At 36.2% G+C, this 17524-nt stretch overlaps 1 protein-coding gene across 1 annotated transcript in view; it reads left to right on the forward strand.

Annotated features, from left to right (window-relative positions):
* The first annotated feature begins 4356 nt into the window (after window positions 1-4356).
* LOC150093187 (uncharacterized) overlaps window positions 4357-17524 on the forward strand; it is a 111589-nt gene continuing 98421 nt past the window's right edge. Inside the window, exons 1-3 of the mRNA XM_090414180.1 lie at window positions 4357-4662; window positions 7752-8042; window positions 15866-16034. Of these exons, the coding sequence (XP_090270306.1) occupies window positions 4357-4662; window positions 7752-8042; window positions 15866-16034 (766 nt within the window). The remainder of the gene's footprint in view (window positions 4663-7751; window positions 8043-15865; window positions 16035-17524) is intronic.

A 17524-nucleotide genomic window follows, 5' to 3' on the forward strand; every position in this document is an offset into this window, starting at 1 on the left:
GATCTTTAATCTCTTTTGCCACAAACTTCCACAGTTGGGTACTGACAACAATGCTTTGTTTCATAGTTTATTGAAGTTCCAAGGATACCCTAACAGGAGGGATCTTGGAGAATATAAAGTAAAACAGAAACAGGCCATGAGCTGCACAAGGCAAGAAGGGTGACCTGTATGATAAAAAAGGACCAAAGCTAATTTTGAGAGGAAGCCAGCTGATAAGGCCAAAAGAAATTATTGTTATTGTTATTATATGGTATCTCCATGGAGTGCAGAAACTCATTATGGGAGACTCGCACTAAATTTTATACACATGAAACTTATCATACCTCTCCTTAAACTCATTGACTGTCAGGGCACTCACAACTAATTCTCTCGATCCATTCCACTCGTTCACCACTCTCCACACACTCTTACAGAACTTCCATGGATGACCCCTAGTTCTCTAACTATTGTTGAAATATCTAAATATTTCAACACGCTAGTTCTCTAACTAGCATGTTGAAAATTTCCATTGTGTCAATATTATAAAACCCTTTAATATCTTATAAGTGTATCATGTTCCCTCTTTTCTAACTATTAACTAAACTTTGTAACCCACACACACCTTCAACCTATTCTCATAGGGAGCATTCCACAGACCTCACTAGTAGTCACTTGTCTCTGAATCCTCTCCTGCTGATCCCCAAGAAACCCAGGTGATCAAATCTGTGCATAATAGTCAAGATGCAGCTGAATCATAGCCTTATAAAGAGGGATAATAATTTCCCTATCTTTGTTAGCATCTTTTTACATCCAAGTAATCCTTTAAGCTATTTTACTAATTTTTGCAATATGCCCTCTGAACTTCAGTTCTCTGTCCACCATTATCTCCAAGTCTATGGCGCCATCAATTTCCTTTAATCCAGTACCATCAATATGATATAAAGTATGTAAATGTTTTCATCCCAAAGTACATTACCCTGTATTTTGCAACATTAAATTGATAATCATTATCTTTTGCCAACAATGCCAATTTATTTAAATCATCCTGCAGGATATCTACATCACTTTTATCAACTATTGCCCTCTCCAGTTTTGCATCATCAGCAAACAACTGAATCATCATCATCAGCCATTGTCAGTCCACTGTTGGATGAAGGCCTTTCCAAGATCACTTCAAAACTGTCTGTCAATGGCTTTTCTATATCACTCATGGAAATCTGATTATATCATCAATCCACTGTGATTTGGTTTAGTGTCATGGTCTCTTATGGAATCCAATCCAGTACTTCTTTTATCCATCATTGATCTTGTCTTTTGCTCTTCCTATGATATCAGAGACTTTGGTTTGATTTCTTATTCACATATTCCTTTTTTGATCCAGTGTTGTGATACCAAGCATTCTTCTTTCCATACTAAATTGTGTAATTGTGTAGTTCTTAATTTTTGAATTTCCTTTGCATTTATTATCCATGTTTCATAGCCATATGTTAATATAGGAAGAATACATTGGTTAAAAACTTTTGCATTTCAGGCATAGTGGTAATTGGCTTTTGAATACCAACTATAATTTTTCAAATACTTTTCATTTAATCCTTGTATGTCTTTTAATTTCATTCCTGATATTTTGTTCCATTGACGTTCGCTGTCAATGAAACAAAAACCAAAACATAATTGCAGTTGATATTCATTACACTCTTTGATAAGTATATGTAATGATCTACCTGTTCAATTTTATCATTACACTTTTTTATTATTTCTGGTTTGAACATAGCTAGTGAACATAACTTGGATCTTTTTTAGGTTTATCTTTAGGCCAGCAATTTGAAGCTCATGGATACGAGTCTGTAATTCATGCACAGTTGAAGTAAAGAGAACTATGTCATCTGCAAAGCATAAATTGCTTAAATATCTTCTATTTATCTTCAGGCCTTTTTCTTCCCAATCAAGAAGCTTTGAATATTTCTTCTAGATATGCTGTGAATAGTTTTGGAGATATAGTCACCTTGTCTGGTACCTCTCTATATTTCCATAGTAGAGATTATTATTATTATGTGACACCTCCAGGAAGTCCAAAGACTCATCGAGGGAGAGTGTGGCAACAGCATCGAATGAACTCCTTCCAACTACTAACTGCACTCAAACTTGCTTACCTTTTTGCAAGCCATTAGTATACATGAATTGCAGTGTTCCCTTTGTCCCACCACTATCTTGATGCGTTATTCTAAATATCCCATTCCCATTTTTTGTCCTTATTGCTGGCTCAGGTACATTATATACATTTTTACACTCAACTATCTCACTGATGTCTGGATATCCACTTCCCCCCCTCCTTGGTAGTTCTAGTTTCCCTGGTTCTGCACATCCATTTTCACTTCATTCAGCAACACTTTTTCCAGTCTCCGCACACCAAGTCCATTCAAATGCAGTCCATCCATCTTGTATAAGTCCTTTCGCCCATCAAACTCATTCCACACATCCACAAATTCCACACCACACCGTCCACATAACCTGCGCATAATATCATTTGCGATTATGGCCCTCCTTCTAAACTCCTCTCTGTCATACCGCGGTAACAGACTCACCATTCTAACTCTGTCACGCTTTTCTTTCGCTACCTTTAACAATACTTTCAAGTCCTCTCTCATAAAAAATTTATCACCTTTCAATTCATTCGTACCAGCCACAATTGTTATTTCTTTCACCCTCTGTTTTTGCACTCTAATGCTTTAAATATTGTACAAGTTTTTACTGAATCAAAAGCTTTCTCATAATCAATAAAACCAAAACACAATCGTAGTTGATATTCATTACACACTTTGATAATGTGTTATACAACTTGAATATGACCATTGTACTAAAGCCACTTTGAAAGCCTTCTTGTTCGTTTGGTTATGCTAGGTTTAGAGTCACACAAAGCCTATGAGCCAAGACTTTTGTAAACACTTTGTAAACCACCAATAGTAGACTGAAATGTCAGTAGTTCATCAAGACTTCACCATTTTTTTGTATCAGAATAAGGGTAGCCTTTTTCTATGTTCTTGGTACATCATTTTTCTTCAGGGCAAATAGTTTTGCTAAATATTTTAGATCATTTCCCCAGTGCTTTTAGAAGTTTAGCTATGACTCTATTCTGACCTGCAGTTTTTCCATTTTGCAATCTTTCGTTGCTCCACATAACTTCCTTTGGTAGAATCTATGCCACAGTTATTTCATAGTTTGCGCCTGCACGAAATGCAAGTCTAACTGACCCTGCAGGTAGTGCAAGACCAAGGTAACTCATGGTAAAAGTAGAATAAGCTCATTCATCAATAAGTGATTGAGCTTATTATACCAAGGTAACTCATGGTAACAGTAGAATAAGCTCATTCATCAATAAGTGATTGAGCTTATTCTACTTTTACCATGAGTTACCTTGGTCTTGCACTACCTGCAGGGTCAGCTAGACTTGCATTTCGTGCAGGCACAAACTTGACTTATTTGTCTGTTTGCTTACTTGGGAAATGGAGTAAAACCAGGTTTAAAATAGCTTGGTATCTTTAACATTTATTATACCCAAGGTAAAATACTTTCTACATTTATATCTCCTCCTGAGATTTTTATTTAATAAGGTTAAAACACCTTATGGTAACTTGTTCTGGTAAAATACTTATAAGCTCTGTATTACTAAAATCTTGATATTTCTAGCCTGGCTCCCACTGATGAGACCTCAATAAAGGTCGAAACCAGTCTGGGTAGTGGCCCCTTGCCTTTAAAACAAAGCATCATACATCTCCTCCAGGAGATGTGCTTTGCATTATGGGTAAATATTAAGATTAGTGATCAGAGCTTATTCTACTTTTACCATGAGTTACCTTGGTCTTGCACTACCTGCATGGTCAGCTAGACTTGCATTTCGTGCAGGTACAAACTTGACTTATTTGTCTGTTTGCTTACTTGGGAAATGGAGTAAAACCAGGTTTAAAATAGCTTGGTATCTTTAACATTTATTATACCCAAGGTAAAATACTTTCTATATATATATATATATTTAGTGTAAGAAATTTTTTTTAAATACCAGGAATGAAAACAGCGGTAACTCAGAAGCCAGTAGTACTAACAAGATGGGGGGGTGTAGAATTTCTTAGAACTGTAAATCCTCACCTCATCATCCCCCAATTCTCTGGAGAGGACCACAATGATGTGCTGTCTTTCTTCAGGTTTGTAGAAGAGCTATGGAATGTCGGAAACTGGTCAGACTTTCAGCTTCTAATAATACTTAAGAATAAACTGATTGGAAGGGCCAGGAATTTTTTGTATTCCTTTCCCATCATGAGAGACACTTTGGAATACAATAAATTCAAGGATACCCTAATATCTCGGTTTTCCAAAGTTAAAAGCATGGGTCCGAATCTGTGGAGGCTACAAAAATATAAACAAGAGAAGAAAGAATCCATCACTGATTATTACAACAGGCTGCTCGCCTTAGCTAATAGCACGAGCATGTCCAGTGATGAAAAGAGTAACTTTGATTGGGCTGTCTTCAACCAGTTCAGATTAGGAGTCAGAGAAGAATATAAAGAAACAGCATATAAAAGGAAGATAAATAATTTAGAAGACTGCTATCAGGCCATAAAAGAAAAAGAAGAAAGCCTAGGCGATCTTCATCTCGATTCTAGTGCCAGGCAGATACACAACATCACAGAGGTGACAGATCAAAAAACTAAGATTAAGAAAGAGAAAAATAAAGGCAATCCTAAAATAAGTAAACAGAAGGAAGGAAAATAAGGTCACAGAAATAAATAACATAGACCACAACAGATTGAGTGTTGCAGAGTCTATTAATATGGAGGAAGTACACAGTTTAATTAGACAAGAGGTTGAATGGCTACAACAGTCCATTATGGACTGTACTGAAGCAGATGGCAGCAGTAACAGAAGGGACCTATGTTACTGCCGTGGCTTTTGGATCTGGAAAGCCCTCTCTCTGGCGATGTCTAGAACCGGGAAGCCTCTCTATGCTTGGCTCTGTCCCTTTTTATTATGCCTTTCCTGAGACCTTGCACAAAGTTTGTAACCCCCGAAGAATTCGGCATGATTCTTTCATCTTAAGTTTCAACCCCGAGAGAGGTTTATTTTAAATGCCCAACCCCACCCCCCCCCCCCCCCACCCCCCCCCCCCCCCACCCCCCCCCCCCCCCACCCCCCCCCCCCCCCACCCCCCCCCCCCCCCACCCCCCCCCCCCCCCACCCCCCCCCCCCCCCACCCCCCCCCCCCCCCACCCCCCCCCCCCCCCACCCCCCCCCCCCCCCACCCCCCCCCCCCCCCACCCCCCCCCCCCCCCACCCCCCCCCCCCCCCACCCCCCCCCCCCCCCACCCCCCCCCCCCCCCACCCCCCCCCCCCCCCACCCCCCCCCCCCCCCACCCCCCCCCCCCCCCACCCCCCCCCCCCCCCACCCCCCCCCCCCCCCACCCCCCCCCCCCCCCACCCCCCCCCCCCCCCACCCCCCCCCCCCCCCACCCCCCCCCCCCCCCACCCCCCCCCCCCCCCACCCCCCCCCCCCCCCACCCCCCCCCCCCCCCACCCCCCCCCCCCCCCACCCCCCCCCCCCCCCACCCCCCCCCCCCCCCACCCCCCCCCCCCCCCACCTGTACTATGTATCCTGTTTTTCTTTTTGTTGTCATTTTTTATTGTTTAAATCTTCTGGAATAGGGATGTTACAGTCACAGAATTGTTCTTGCAGTCTTGTCCATAAAGACCTGATGGTAGAACCTGTGTAGGTGATATCACAGTCTTTTTTGGCAGGGAAATTTATAAACAATGTTGTGATGTTCTAATATTTCTTTGTGTCTGTGAGATTTTGTAGGTTTTAGAAGTATTGTCAATTTTTGGTTTGTGGTGAACCAGCTTATTGTAAGTGTGTTTGAAAATGTATTTGTAGGCTTTGTACGTGTTCTGGATGTATGGCAATATATTATCATCATTCCACTAGGAGACAATCTTTGGTGGTGTCCATCTATGGTGGTGATGCATATATGTATATATAGTTAACACAAATACAGAGTTATGAAAAAAATTTTTATTGCATTTTTGTATGCTATTTTAGAAGTGATAAATATACTGTGTAGATTTATGTTCCTTATGAACAATTTTTGAATTGCAGCATATCAGTAGCTATCTGCAAGTCTGTGCAGTTAGCCTAGTGGCTTTGCGCTTCACAACCATATGCCTGGGGAAGGAGTGTCCCAGGTTCAATTCTCGTCGAAGACGTGAGGAACTTGAGGATCTTCCTCGGGCATAGCCATGTTAGCCGGTCTTGGGTGCAGGCAGTAGGGTTTTTTCTGCCATTTTTCATCCCACAAGGGCAAACCAGCCCCGTGAACATATGCTTCTACAGTCAAGAATATATCCCCTCCAGCAGCAGACTAGGCGACAGGTCGGTTGGGAGTGGTACTAACAAGAAGTTGCATCTAAGTAACATGCAGACCCTGCATAGGAAGCGAGAATAACGCGTAGTGAAAGAAGAAGCTATCTGCAAATAGTAAGACTGATTATTTGTGATGATATTTTTACAGATAACTAGCTAACATCTGTTATTAGATAGTCATCACCATTAAATATTATTATACTAACTCTAGTAGGAAAGGTTTTTTTTATTTTTTTATATAACTCTCACTGGTGAAGGGTTGTAAACCTATAGCACAAGTACCATGAGTGGATAAGGGTTGTTTTTTTATATTTGTTGTTTATTTCTTACATAATCTGGAAACCCTGCTCTAGAAGAACCAAACATTAACTATTTTTCAAGCCATTTCTGGCTTCCAGTAATCAGAGCAGTGGTCACACGCTTGGTAGTGGGAGATAATCCCCCACCTAAAGACACTAACAAATATTCATTCATCTTTAGGTTGATGGATTTTAAACCCACAACCAGTTGGTTGAAGATTAGGCATGTTAACCACTCAGCCAACTAGGCAATAAATTTAATCCAAACTAGAATTCATTGATTTCTCTTGTGAAATATTTTTTGTGTTATCTTAAGCTCCACAGAAGTTTTGAAGTTCTTTGGCTCTTATTTAGATGTAGCTGTTTGTGTATCTTAAGAACCATAGACCTGAGACTCTAGTATTGCTCATTTGTGAGAAGAATGACATAACTAAAAAAAAATTTCATTTTTTGAGCTATCTGCAAAAATTAAAAGAGAACCTTGAATTCTATTTATTTACTAGAAGAACAACATAAGTACCTTTACTCAGCTACAATCATTTCCACATAGTAAATAGTAACATTTAAGAGTATTGAGCAATTATAATATTGACTCAAAAACTCGTTTTAATGAAAAATTTTGTTTTTGTGCATTTGTCATTCTTCTTGCAAATCATGTCTGTGCACTATATGACTAGTATAATTTTTTTAAGTTAACTTAGTCAAATTATCAAAATATTTTGAAATCAGAAATTCATTATTAGTTACTTATTTAATTAAATAATATTTTAAATTATAATTTTTCATTCCAAATTCAACAACATAAGTGAATTACATTTTATGAGATATATTTGAACATACATTTGTATACCTCATTTCTTGAATGACATGCAAATTCATATACTTAAATATGATGTATTTTCAAATGTACTTCGATTTAAAATTTAAAAATATGCTTTCCAAAATTAACAAGTCATTCTTGAAAAGATATGTGAAGTAATTTTTATCTCTCTCTTCACAAATTGACCTAACATTGTGGGGAAATATATATATATATATATATATTCTTTTTTTCTTTTTTTTTTAAGTACTGCAAATATGTTTGGTTAGGAACTTATGATTCAAGGTCGAGCTTAGAATCTGAAAGCAGGGATGAGCAACGAATTCGAGAATTTATGGTCCAAAAATATGAGCGAAAGCGCTGGTATGTAGATCCAGACATTGCCACAAAAAAGATGTTGCAAGATCAACAACAACAGCAGCAGCAGTCTACAAATTATTCCACTGTTTCCAAGCAAAATAGTGTGGTTCCAGAAACAAAGCCACTTACAGTATTATTAGGGAAAAACATCGCTCCACTAGTCATTCAAAATAGTCAGGTAAAGTGTTAACTTAAAATTCATGTCATTACATTATGTTATTAGGAGGAGTTTTTCCAATTCTCATATTGCATTCTCCTCTCCTCTTTGATGCACATCTAATTATTGTAACCTAAGTTTCATATTAAATATTCTGATAAACAATGCAAATAAAGCCTTACTTAAAAATATCTGACCATATTTTTATGACTGCTTATTGTCTAGAGGTGAGATCACTGCTTCAAGAAAAAAAAAAGTTCAGTTATATAGCAAGAGATAGACTAATTCATTGCAGATGAAAGTACATAACATCTAAAACACATTCCCAATAGAACTGTTATTAAAGCAATAAAACAAATGAAATTTAACTTTTCATGCTTCTTCAGAAAGCAAACCTAAGTATAACGCTGAGATATATTTGAAAAATTTGATATGCCATAATTCATCCATTCGTGACTGTGACTGTTGGCAGTTATCAATGAAATGTGACTTCTTTTTTTTTAATATCTGCTATTTGTATTTTACATGCCACTTTATGAATGTTTCTTTTTGAAATGAAGAAAATTTAGTATCTTTGCTAAAACTTAATAAGAAAGAAACTATATATATATATATTTTATGCAACGGATTTACTTGACTCAATGATATAATTAAAGAAATTTAATGACTTGAAGCCAAGAGATACCAAAATAGAAAAAAATTATTTATTATTTGAACACACAACTAGTTTCTTCTTCTTAGAAGACTTCATTGATTGCATAACATGAAAAGTGAAATACCAAAATATACATTACGAGAGAACAACAGCTATAAATTAACTTGCAAATGTATTGCTGACATTTGAAGGCATTCTGGATGTCATAGTATTGTTGAGTATATTCATGTGGGCATGAGCTCATGTACACCAAAGCTGGATTACTGAAGAGTGACAATCATATAGGTTATAGCTAAGGTTAGTATTAAGATGGACCAGATTGAGGATAATTTCTGCTGACTCCATAATTCTTCTCTCCAACTCATCGTAGCATCTAAAAATGTTTTCCGATTTGTTCCAGATCATTGGATGAGTGACAGAATCTTCATCATTAGGATGAGCAGGATTAAGAACATGATTAGGTTGTGCACTGGCTTCATTTCTACCATATGTAATGTCCCTCACGTGTTCTTCCATATACAATTCAATGGATTTCTCTGTCTGACCAAAATAGGACACATTGCAATTACACCAAAGACGATAAACTCCTGGATACTTTAGGCTGTCATGTTTTGGTTTAGGTGTGTTGAGTAAGGAATGGAGTTTAGATAGAGGAATAAAAGAAGTATGGATTTTAAATTTCTTAAGAATTTTAGCTAACTTTAGTGAAACTGAGCTGATATATATATGGTAGATATAAAGAGATTTTAATTCTTCTAAAAGATAAGTTATCAAAAAAAGTTGTCACTCTTGACCTATTGCAAAAATTCTGGTTACTTTCTTTTTAAAAATATTATTTACAAACAGAATTTCGGCTTACCACAGGCAGTCCATTATCTCCTATATTAGCAAATTGATATTTAGAAACCTTTGAGGAAAAAGCAGTCGATTCCTTCCCATTAAAGCCAAGGTTCTGGAAAAGGTATATTGATGATATTTACTTAATCTGGAGCCATGGATCAGATTCTTTAAAAGATTTACTGAACTAGCTCAACAATCAACACCCAAGAATACAATTTACCTTGGAATTGGAAGTAAACGGTTTTCTCCTGTTCCTGGATGTCAAACTCACTTGTGTGTCAGAAAAACTGAAGATCTCTATTTATAGAAAACCCACACATACTGACACATACCTTCATGCACAATCTCATCATTATCCACCCCAAAAGCTTGGCATCATTTCTACATTAGGTAAACCTGCTTGCTTCCTGCTCAGTGAAGAAGACAAGATCACCAAAGAATTACAGTTTCTTATTACAACCTCTCAGAAAAATGGTTAGCCTAAGCAGACTGTTTATAAGTTACTATTTAATCCACCTGCTAACTGTATACGGAAAATAATACTGATGTAAAAAGCTTTCTATCTCTAATATATATCAGCTCCATTTCACCAAAGTTAGCTAAAATTCTCAAGGAATTTAAAATCCACATTTCTTTTACTCTTCTATCCAAACTCCATTCCTTACTCGGTATGCCTAAACCAAACATAACAGCCTAAAGTATCCAGGAGTTTATCATATCTTTGGATTTGCAATGTGTCCTATTTTGGTTAGACAGAGAAGTCCAGTGAGTTGTGTATGGAAGAACATGTAAGAGACATCACATATGGTAGAAATAGAGCCAATGCACTTATCTAATCATGTTCGTAATTCTGCTCAACCTAATGATGAAGATTGTCACTCATCCAGTATCTATAACAAATCAGAAAACATTTTTAGATGCTACTATGAACTGGAGAGAAGAATTGTGGAATCTACAGAAATGGTCCTTAGTCCAATCTGGCTTAATACTAAGCTTAGCTGTAACCTATCTGATTGTCACTCTTCATCTATCCAGCATTGGCATACATGAGATCATGCCTGCCAAAATTTGCCCAACAATATGGCATCCAGAACACCTTCAAATGTCAGCAATACATTTGCAAGTTAATTTATAAGTGTTGTTCTCTTATAATGTATATTTTTGTATTTCTCTTTTCATGTTATGCACTTGATGAAGTCTTCTAAGAAGACGAAACTAGTTGTGCATTTAAATAGTAAATAATTTTTTCTATTTTGGTATATCTCTTGGCAGTCATTAAATTTCTTTAATTATATATATATATATATATATATATATATAATATAATATAAACCTATTACTAGACTGACCATATTTCCTTGAGACAAAAACAGGATGTTGAGAATGCAAAAACGAGACAGGAGTTATATGTAATATTCTGTATTCATGAAAAATTAAGACGATAAAAAATTTTCACTACATAAACATATTGAGCTTACCGTTATTCTTAAATGACAGAACCCGTACAAAAATTTAGGTAGATGCAGAGGGGGACTGTATTTCACAACGATCGTACCATGAATATTTCTCCAATGAAGTGATCTTACGCAACAAATTTCGGTCTTTCAACACCTTATCATAAAACTTCTCGCACTCCATGACGCAATTTTGTCTTACAACTAACATAGCCCTCGTTGTCTACACTTAATCTAGATTTCTCCTCTGGCCACATACTGTTCATAACAGAAAATATTCTCTCAACAGGTGCTGTTCTTCCTGGAAGACAAAGAATATATTATTGTAAACCAAAGATGGAAATCAAGTGTCCTAAACTACAGATCCTTCTCTGCAGATTGTGGATCAGACCATAAGCTAGTATTAGCAAACCTAAGAATAAAGTTAAAATCTGGAAGCACTTTTAAAGTCAAAAGGAGACTGAATGTAAAAAAAAAATACAAGACAACAATATTCTAAGAAAATATCAAATATGTGTTATTTCTTGTATTATTCTGAATAATTTTACCACCTTCTTCTTCTTGAGTATTCTGCAATTGAGCAGGCTCCTTTCTTAGTAGCAAAAACTTTTCTTCCACTCTCTTCTGTTCTGAGCCTTCTCTTTCAAGATTGTGTACCAGTCTCCATTCAGCATGTCATCTAGCATTGTTTTCCGTACTCTTCCTCTGGGTCTTTTCCCGTCTATTTTTCCTTCGATGGTATCTCTGATGATTCCATTCCCTCTCAGAATATGTCCGATGCAGTTTCCCTTTCTTCTTTTTATTGGAGACTATGGAGGCTCTGGGGTATTAATACTTTTTTTTAACAAATGCCTCATGGGTATCAAGAAAGCAAGCAACATTAACTGCAAACTATAAATTAAATTATATACATCATGCCCTATATAACTTTATTCATATGCTAAGTCATTTTTATGCAATAAATTTAGTTTAATCCTTTATCCAAGTGTAAGCAAACAAAGTTTGCGCCTGAAGTATCTTCAGAACTGAGGCAACTCGTGGTAACGGTAGACCGAGCTCTCGTCACTCCTTGTTTTATTATAGTCTAACCAAGTGAAAAAAACTTCCAACATCTTTCTCTAAATCCAGAGTAATTTAATAATAATAAGGTGAGACACCTTTGGCAACTTGTATAGGTAAATATGACCTCTCCATTACTTCCACCTTGGTATCACCACCTCTGGGTCTGGATCCCACTGATGAGACCTTAATAAAGGTCGAAACCGGTCTGGGTAGTTGCCCTTCCCTTAATGCATAGCATTATACATGTATGCAAGGAGATGTGCTTTGCATTACGGGAGATACTAAGACAAGGAGTGATGAGAGCTTGGTCCGCCTTTACCATGAGTTGCCTCAGTCCTGAAGATACTTCAGGTGCAAACTTTGCTTGCTTACACTTGGATAAAGGATTAAACTAAATTTATTATAGTCTAACCAAGTTTTAAAAAAAAAAAAAAAAAAAAAAAAACTTCCAACATAAAAATGTTGGAAGTTTTTTTTTTTTCTTAAAATACATGCTGATAGTAAAACCTCAATCATCAGTTTTTCATCATCGCACCTTCAAGAATGAGAAACATCAGATGGCTAAATCAATTAATTTTAATTTGCTCATTTAATCATAAATCATCATCATCAAATTCCTGCCATGTACTCGCAAGGGGTGTACAGGATATGATAGTACTACATGAAAAATTTACATCATTACTAACTTCCTATCTACAATTTTCCTCCAAATCAGTCTGCTACTTGTCAAGACTCCAACATTATCAGATCTTATATTTCTATCTTCTAAGGTACTTTGTACCATATCAATCCACCTATATCTTGGTCTTCCTCTGGGTCGTTTTCCTGCCAACCTGGCAGAGAACACTTGTTTTGCTAATCTTTCTTGGCCCATTCTGTTTAAGTGACCATACCACCTGACATTAGCTCTGTTAACGCATTCCTGGATGCTTACAATGTCTAGTTCTTTCCTAATATCCTCGTTTTTAATATGATATTGCCACTGATGCCATCTGTTCACACCTCTAATCTTTCTCAGGACTCTCATATCTGCAGTCTCTAGTCTTTGGTCAAGTGTTTTACTTCTGACCTAGCTCTCAGATCCATAAGTTAAAACTGGTTTGAACACTGTCTTGTATACAGCTAATTTAGTGTTCCGACTAATTTCTCTTTTTTTCTATATGAATTTATTCAATTGACTTCCTACCAGCTTTGTTGATTCTATTTCCATATTTAATTTACCATCTTCACTAAAAATCATGTCTAAGTAGCTGAAATGTTTTACTTGTTCCATAGGCTCTCCATTCACAACACAGTTGACATTTTCAATGATTCTGCCTATTTTCATTGTCTTTGTCTTTTTATTGCTGACCTTCATACCATATCTATTACAACAGTTATTCAATTTAGTCAGGGAATCTTGCAAACTTGTAGCAGATTTATTTAGAAGTATAACATCGTCCGCATAAAGCAAAGAGCTGACATTAACATCTCCAATTTTGATATCATGTTTAATACCACTTTGATTCATAATGTGATCCATATAGATAATGAATAACAGAGGGGATAATGTACATCCTTGTCTCACTCCAGATTTAACATTAAACCATCTTCCTGTACTTCCTTCAATTCTAACTGCTGACTTACAACTCAATTAAAGACTAAGTATTGCCTAATATAATGTCCCATTGACACCATATAACTGTAGTGTATTGAATAGCTTCTCTCTTGGTACCCTGTCATATGCCTTTTCCAGATCGACAAAACTTAAATACAGATCTTTGTTATATTCCCATAATTTCTCCACTATTTGTCATAAAGTGAAGCGATATCTGATCCTGATCTCTATTTAGCCTGAATCCAGCTTGTTCTTCACCAAGCTTTTCTTCCACAATTTTTCTCAACTGTTTCAAGTATACTGGCATAAATCTTACCAGGATAACTCAGTAGGGAAATACCTTTTGTAATTCTCACATTCAGTTTTATTTCCCTTTTTATATATGGGTACAATGAGAGCTCTACTCCAATCATCAGGAATTTGCCCCTCTGTCCAGGCCTTCTGAACTATGCAGTGCAGCCACTGTAAGACTTTTATACCACCATACTTCAGCATTTCTGGTCGAATATCATCACTCCTGCTGCCTTTCCACATTTCAAGCCTTTGATGGCTTTTTCTACTTCAAGTATGGATATGTATTCCTGACTGTATGCCTGTTGAGTGTTTTTTACCACTGTACTATCACTGCTTGTGATAGTACAGTGGTAAGTTGTTTCATTTAGCAATTTTTTGAAGTAATTACTCCATACTTCAAGGATATCTTTTTCTCCAGTTTTCATGTCACCTTTGTAATCTCTAACTCCTTTTACAGCACTCTTTCCTCCATTTCTAAGCTTCTTCAACAACCTCCAGAATATCTTATCACCTTCTTGATATTTATTTTCTATGTTCTTGCCAAAGTCCTCTTATGACTTTTGTTTAGCTAGTTTTACAAAGTGTTTAGCTTTCTTACTTTTGTCTCTGTATTCTTTAAGAGCACAAGCTGATTTATTTGCCAGGAACTTTTGATATGCTTTCTTCTTTTCCTTCACTGTTTCTTTAACTTCCTGTGTCCACCATTTTTAGCAAGGATTTTTCTATCCTTGCAGTCACCCTCACTACATACCTCTCTGGCTGAATCAATCAGGGTTTTCTTCAAGGCTTGCCACTGAATCTCCAAGGTTTGGTTCTTGTTCTCAAACTCTTTCATTTTTTCTTCAATAATCTTTGTGTATTTTAGTCTACAGTTCACATCTGAGAGCTGCTCAACTTTTATTTGTTTTAAAACTTTCTTTCATGTCATTCTTTTCAATTTGAAATTCAATTTTATCCTGCTGAAATAGTGATCACTTCCAATTTCAACTCCTCTGTACACTGTGGTGTCCTGCACCAGGGAGAAAACATCACTATCAACAATAACATAGTCAATGAGACTTTTCTAATTCCTTGCCTCTTCTCTCCATGTGAATTTGTGCACATTTTTATGTTGGAACATGGTGTTTGTAATAACCAGTCCATGTCCTGAGCAGAAATCCAACAGGTATTTGCCATTATTATTAGCTTTGCTCTTTTCTCCAAATTTTCCCAAAATATATTTGTATGTCTGACAATCATTTCCTACTCTGCTATTTAGATCCCCAATAAGGACCAACTTTTCCTTTTTCATTGTGTCAGTTGCTTTCTCTAAAGACTCAAAAAATTCCTCCACTTCTATCTTAGTAGACCCTTCTGTGGGACAGTAGGCACAAATAAGTCTCATTGTCCAGTTCTCCATTCTGATATTTGCCCATATCACTCTACTTGAGACTGCCTGCCATTCAAGAAGATTAGTCTCGTATTTTGTGTTGAATACTATGACTACTCCTTCTTTTCCTTGATTGTCATTGCCTGAATATAACATTTTTTATTTATTGCTCAAAAAGATCTCACATAATCATAAAACATATTAATCATAAATTATAAATTTAAACAGCAAGAATGTCATCTGATAATAAATATTCAAGTGTATATATATATATATATATATGTATATATATATATATTTTTTTTTTAAACTGTTAAAATAATATAACAGGCTATTTTAATATAATCCTTATAAAGTACAAAGCAAACTATTGTTACATCATTTACTCAAGATTAAAATACCCTTAAATGTTACACAAATTTTGCTCTTATTAACTATTGCTTATTCTGCTTAATATATTTGAAGTGTAAGTTATGTGATCAGTATTGTTATTTTTAATGATCATGTCTTTATTTCTGCTTTCTAAACATTGTTTCCTTCCAATCATATTTATAATCTTCATTATTGTTTTAGTCCAGTAGCCCGTGGCCACCCCCTGTTACTTCTGCAACAGCACAACCTACAGTTACCATCACTACTTCCACCACGTCAACTAATGTTACTTCACAGAGTAAGACAAAAGGCTCTCTTGATTTACTCAGTGAATTTGGAGAAGATATTTTCAGTACACCTACTCCCACAGGTAGGATTAATTAACATTTACCAGAGATTAATGCATAAATTTGGAATATAAGAGGAGAACTCATAATGAGAATAGTAAACATATGAGGGTTGTTCAATAAGTCCGTGCAAAAATGAAGAAAACATAATTTTTTGGGGACAAACGTTTTTTGTTTTTCAACATAGTCTCCTTTGAGGTCTAAAACTTAGTCCAATGATGCTTGAGTTTTTTGATCCTGTCCATATAGTATGATTTGTCCAACTCTTCAAAATAGGCAGTTGTTAATGCAATCACCTCATCGTTTGATGAAAATCTCTTTCCTGCCAGCCATTTTTTCACTCATAATACACTCCGGTAATTGTTTTGCCCTTTTCCAAGAAGTTTATGAAGATTGTGCCACAAGCATCCCAGAAGATGGTGGCCATAACCTTTCCTGCTGAAGGAATGGTTTTTGCTTTCATTGGTACAGATTCCCTGCTTGCAACCCATTGTTTGGCTGTTCCTTGGTCTCAGGCTGATAGTGATGAATCCATGTTTCGTCCACTGGTACGAAACATGCAGAAGCTGTTTCAATGGAATCCTCTGGATTCCATTGAAACAGCTTCAAGCTGTCCTTGCAACAGTTCATGCATTGATGCTTTTGATCCAGTGTGAGCAAATGCAGCACCCATCTTGCTCATATGTAAATGTTCATGTAAAATATTATGTACATGGTCATTTGAGATGCCCACAGCCTTAGCAATTTCATGCACCTTCACTCTTCTATCATTCATCACCATATCATGGATTTTTTTTGATAATTTCTAGAGTAGTGACCTCAACAGGGCGTCCAGAATGTTCAGCGTCACTTATGCTCATATGACCACTTCGGAGGTTACTAAACCAATTATAAACCATTCTAATCGAATGCACAGACTAAAAATTTTTTATCATGCATTTTTCACAAATCACGGTACTTGATCCATTCAAATGAATGCCAAACACAGAGTAATAGATCTATCTGACTGAAACTTAGTGTGTGATCCTCCAACAGTTGACAGCAACTAAAAATAACCTCGATACGTACTGGTGACACCATCTCTTAGACTTTGCACGGACTTATTGAACAGCCTTCATACTTGTTGACGCCTTAAAATAGAAAATTGGTCATTTATGGTTTAATCGGAGGTTAAGTTTCTTTAAAAAAATATATAAAAATTAAAAAACTTAATATAAATACTTGCTATTAATAGCTGTGTTAATAATAATAACTAAGGTGTTGTATTGCATTTTCTTGTAAAATATATCTTTTCTGAAGTGAAGCAAACTGTTCATTATTAAAAAAAAAAAAAAGCATAAAATACCACACATGAAAAAATGGGCTCTACCTAAATACTTAAATACTTATACTTATTATACTCCTGTCATAAATACAAATCCTTGATGCATTCCAAATTATGTTCAAATGGAACAATCTTTTTTTTTTTTTTTTTTTAACTTACACAAAAGTAGTACATACATAGCTCACGGCA

This window comes from Typopeltis vanoorti, chromosome 24 (assembly GCF_054136105.1).
Source record: "Typopeltis vanoorti isolate ZY-2024b chromosome 24, IOZ_Tvanoo_1.0, whole genome shotgun sequence".
NCBI lineage: Eukaryota > Metazoa > Arthropoda > Arachnida > Uropygi > Thelyphonidae > Typopeltis > Typopeltis vanoorti.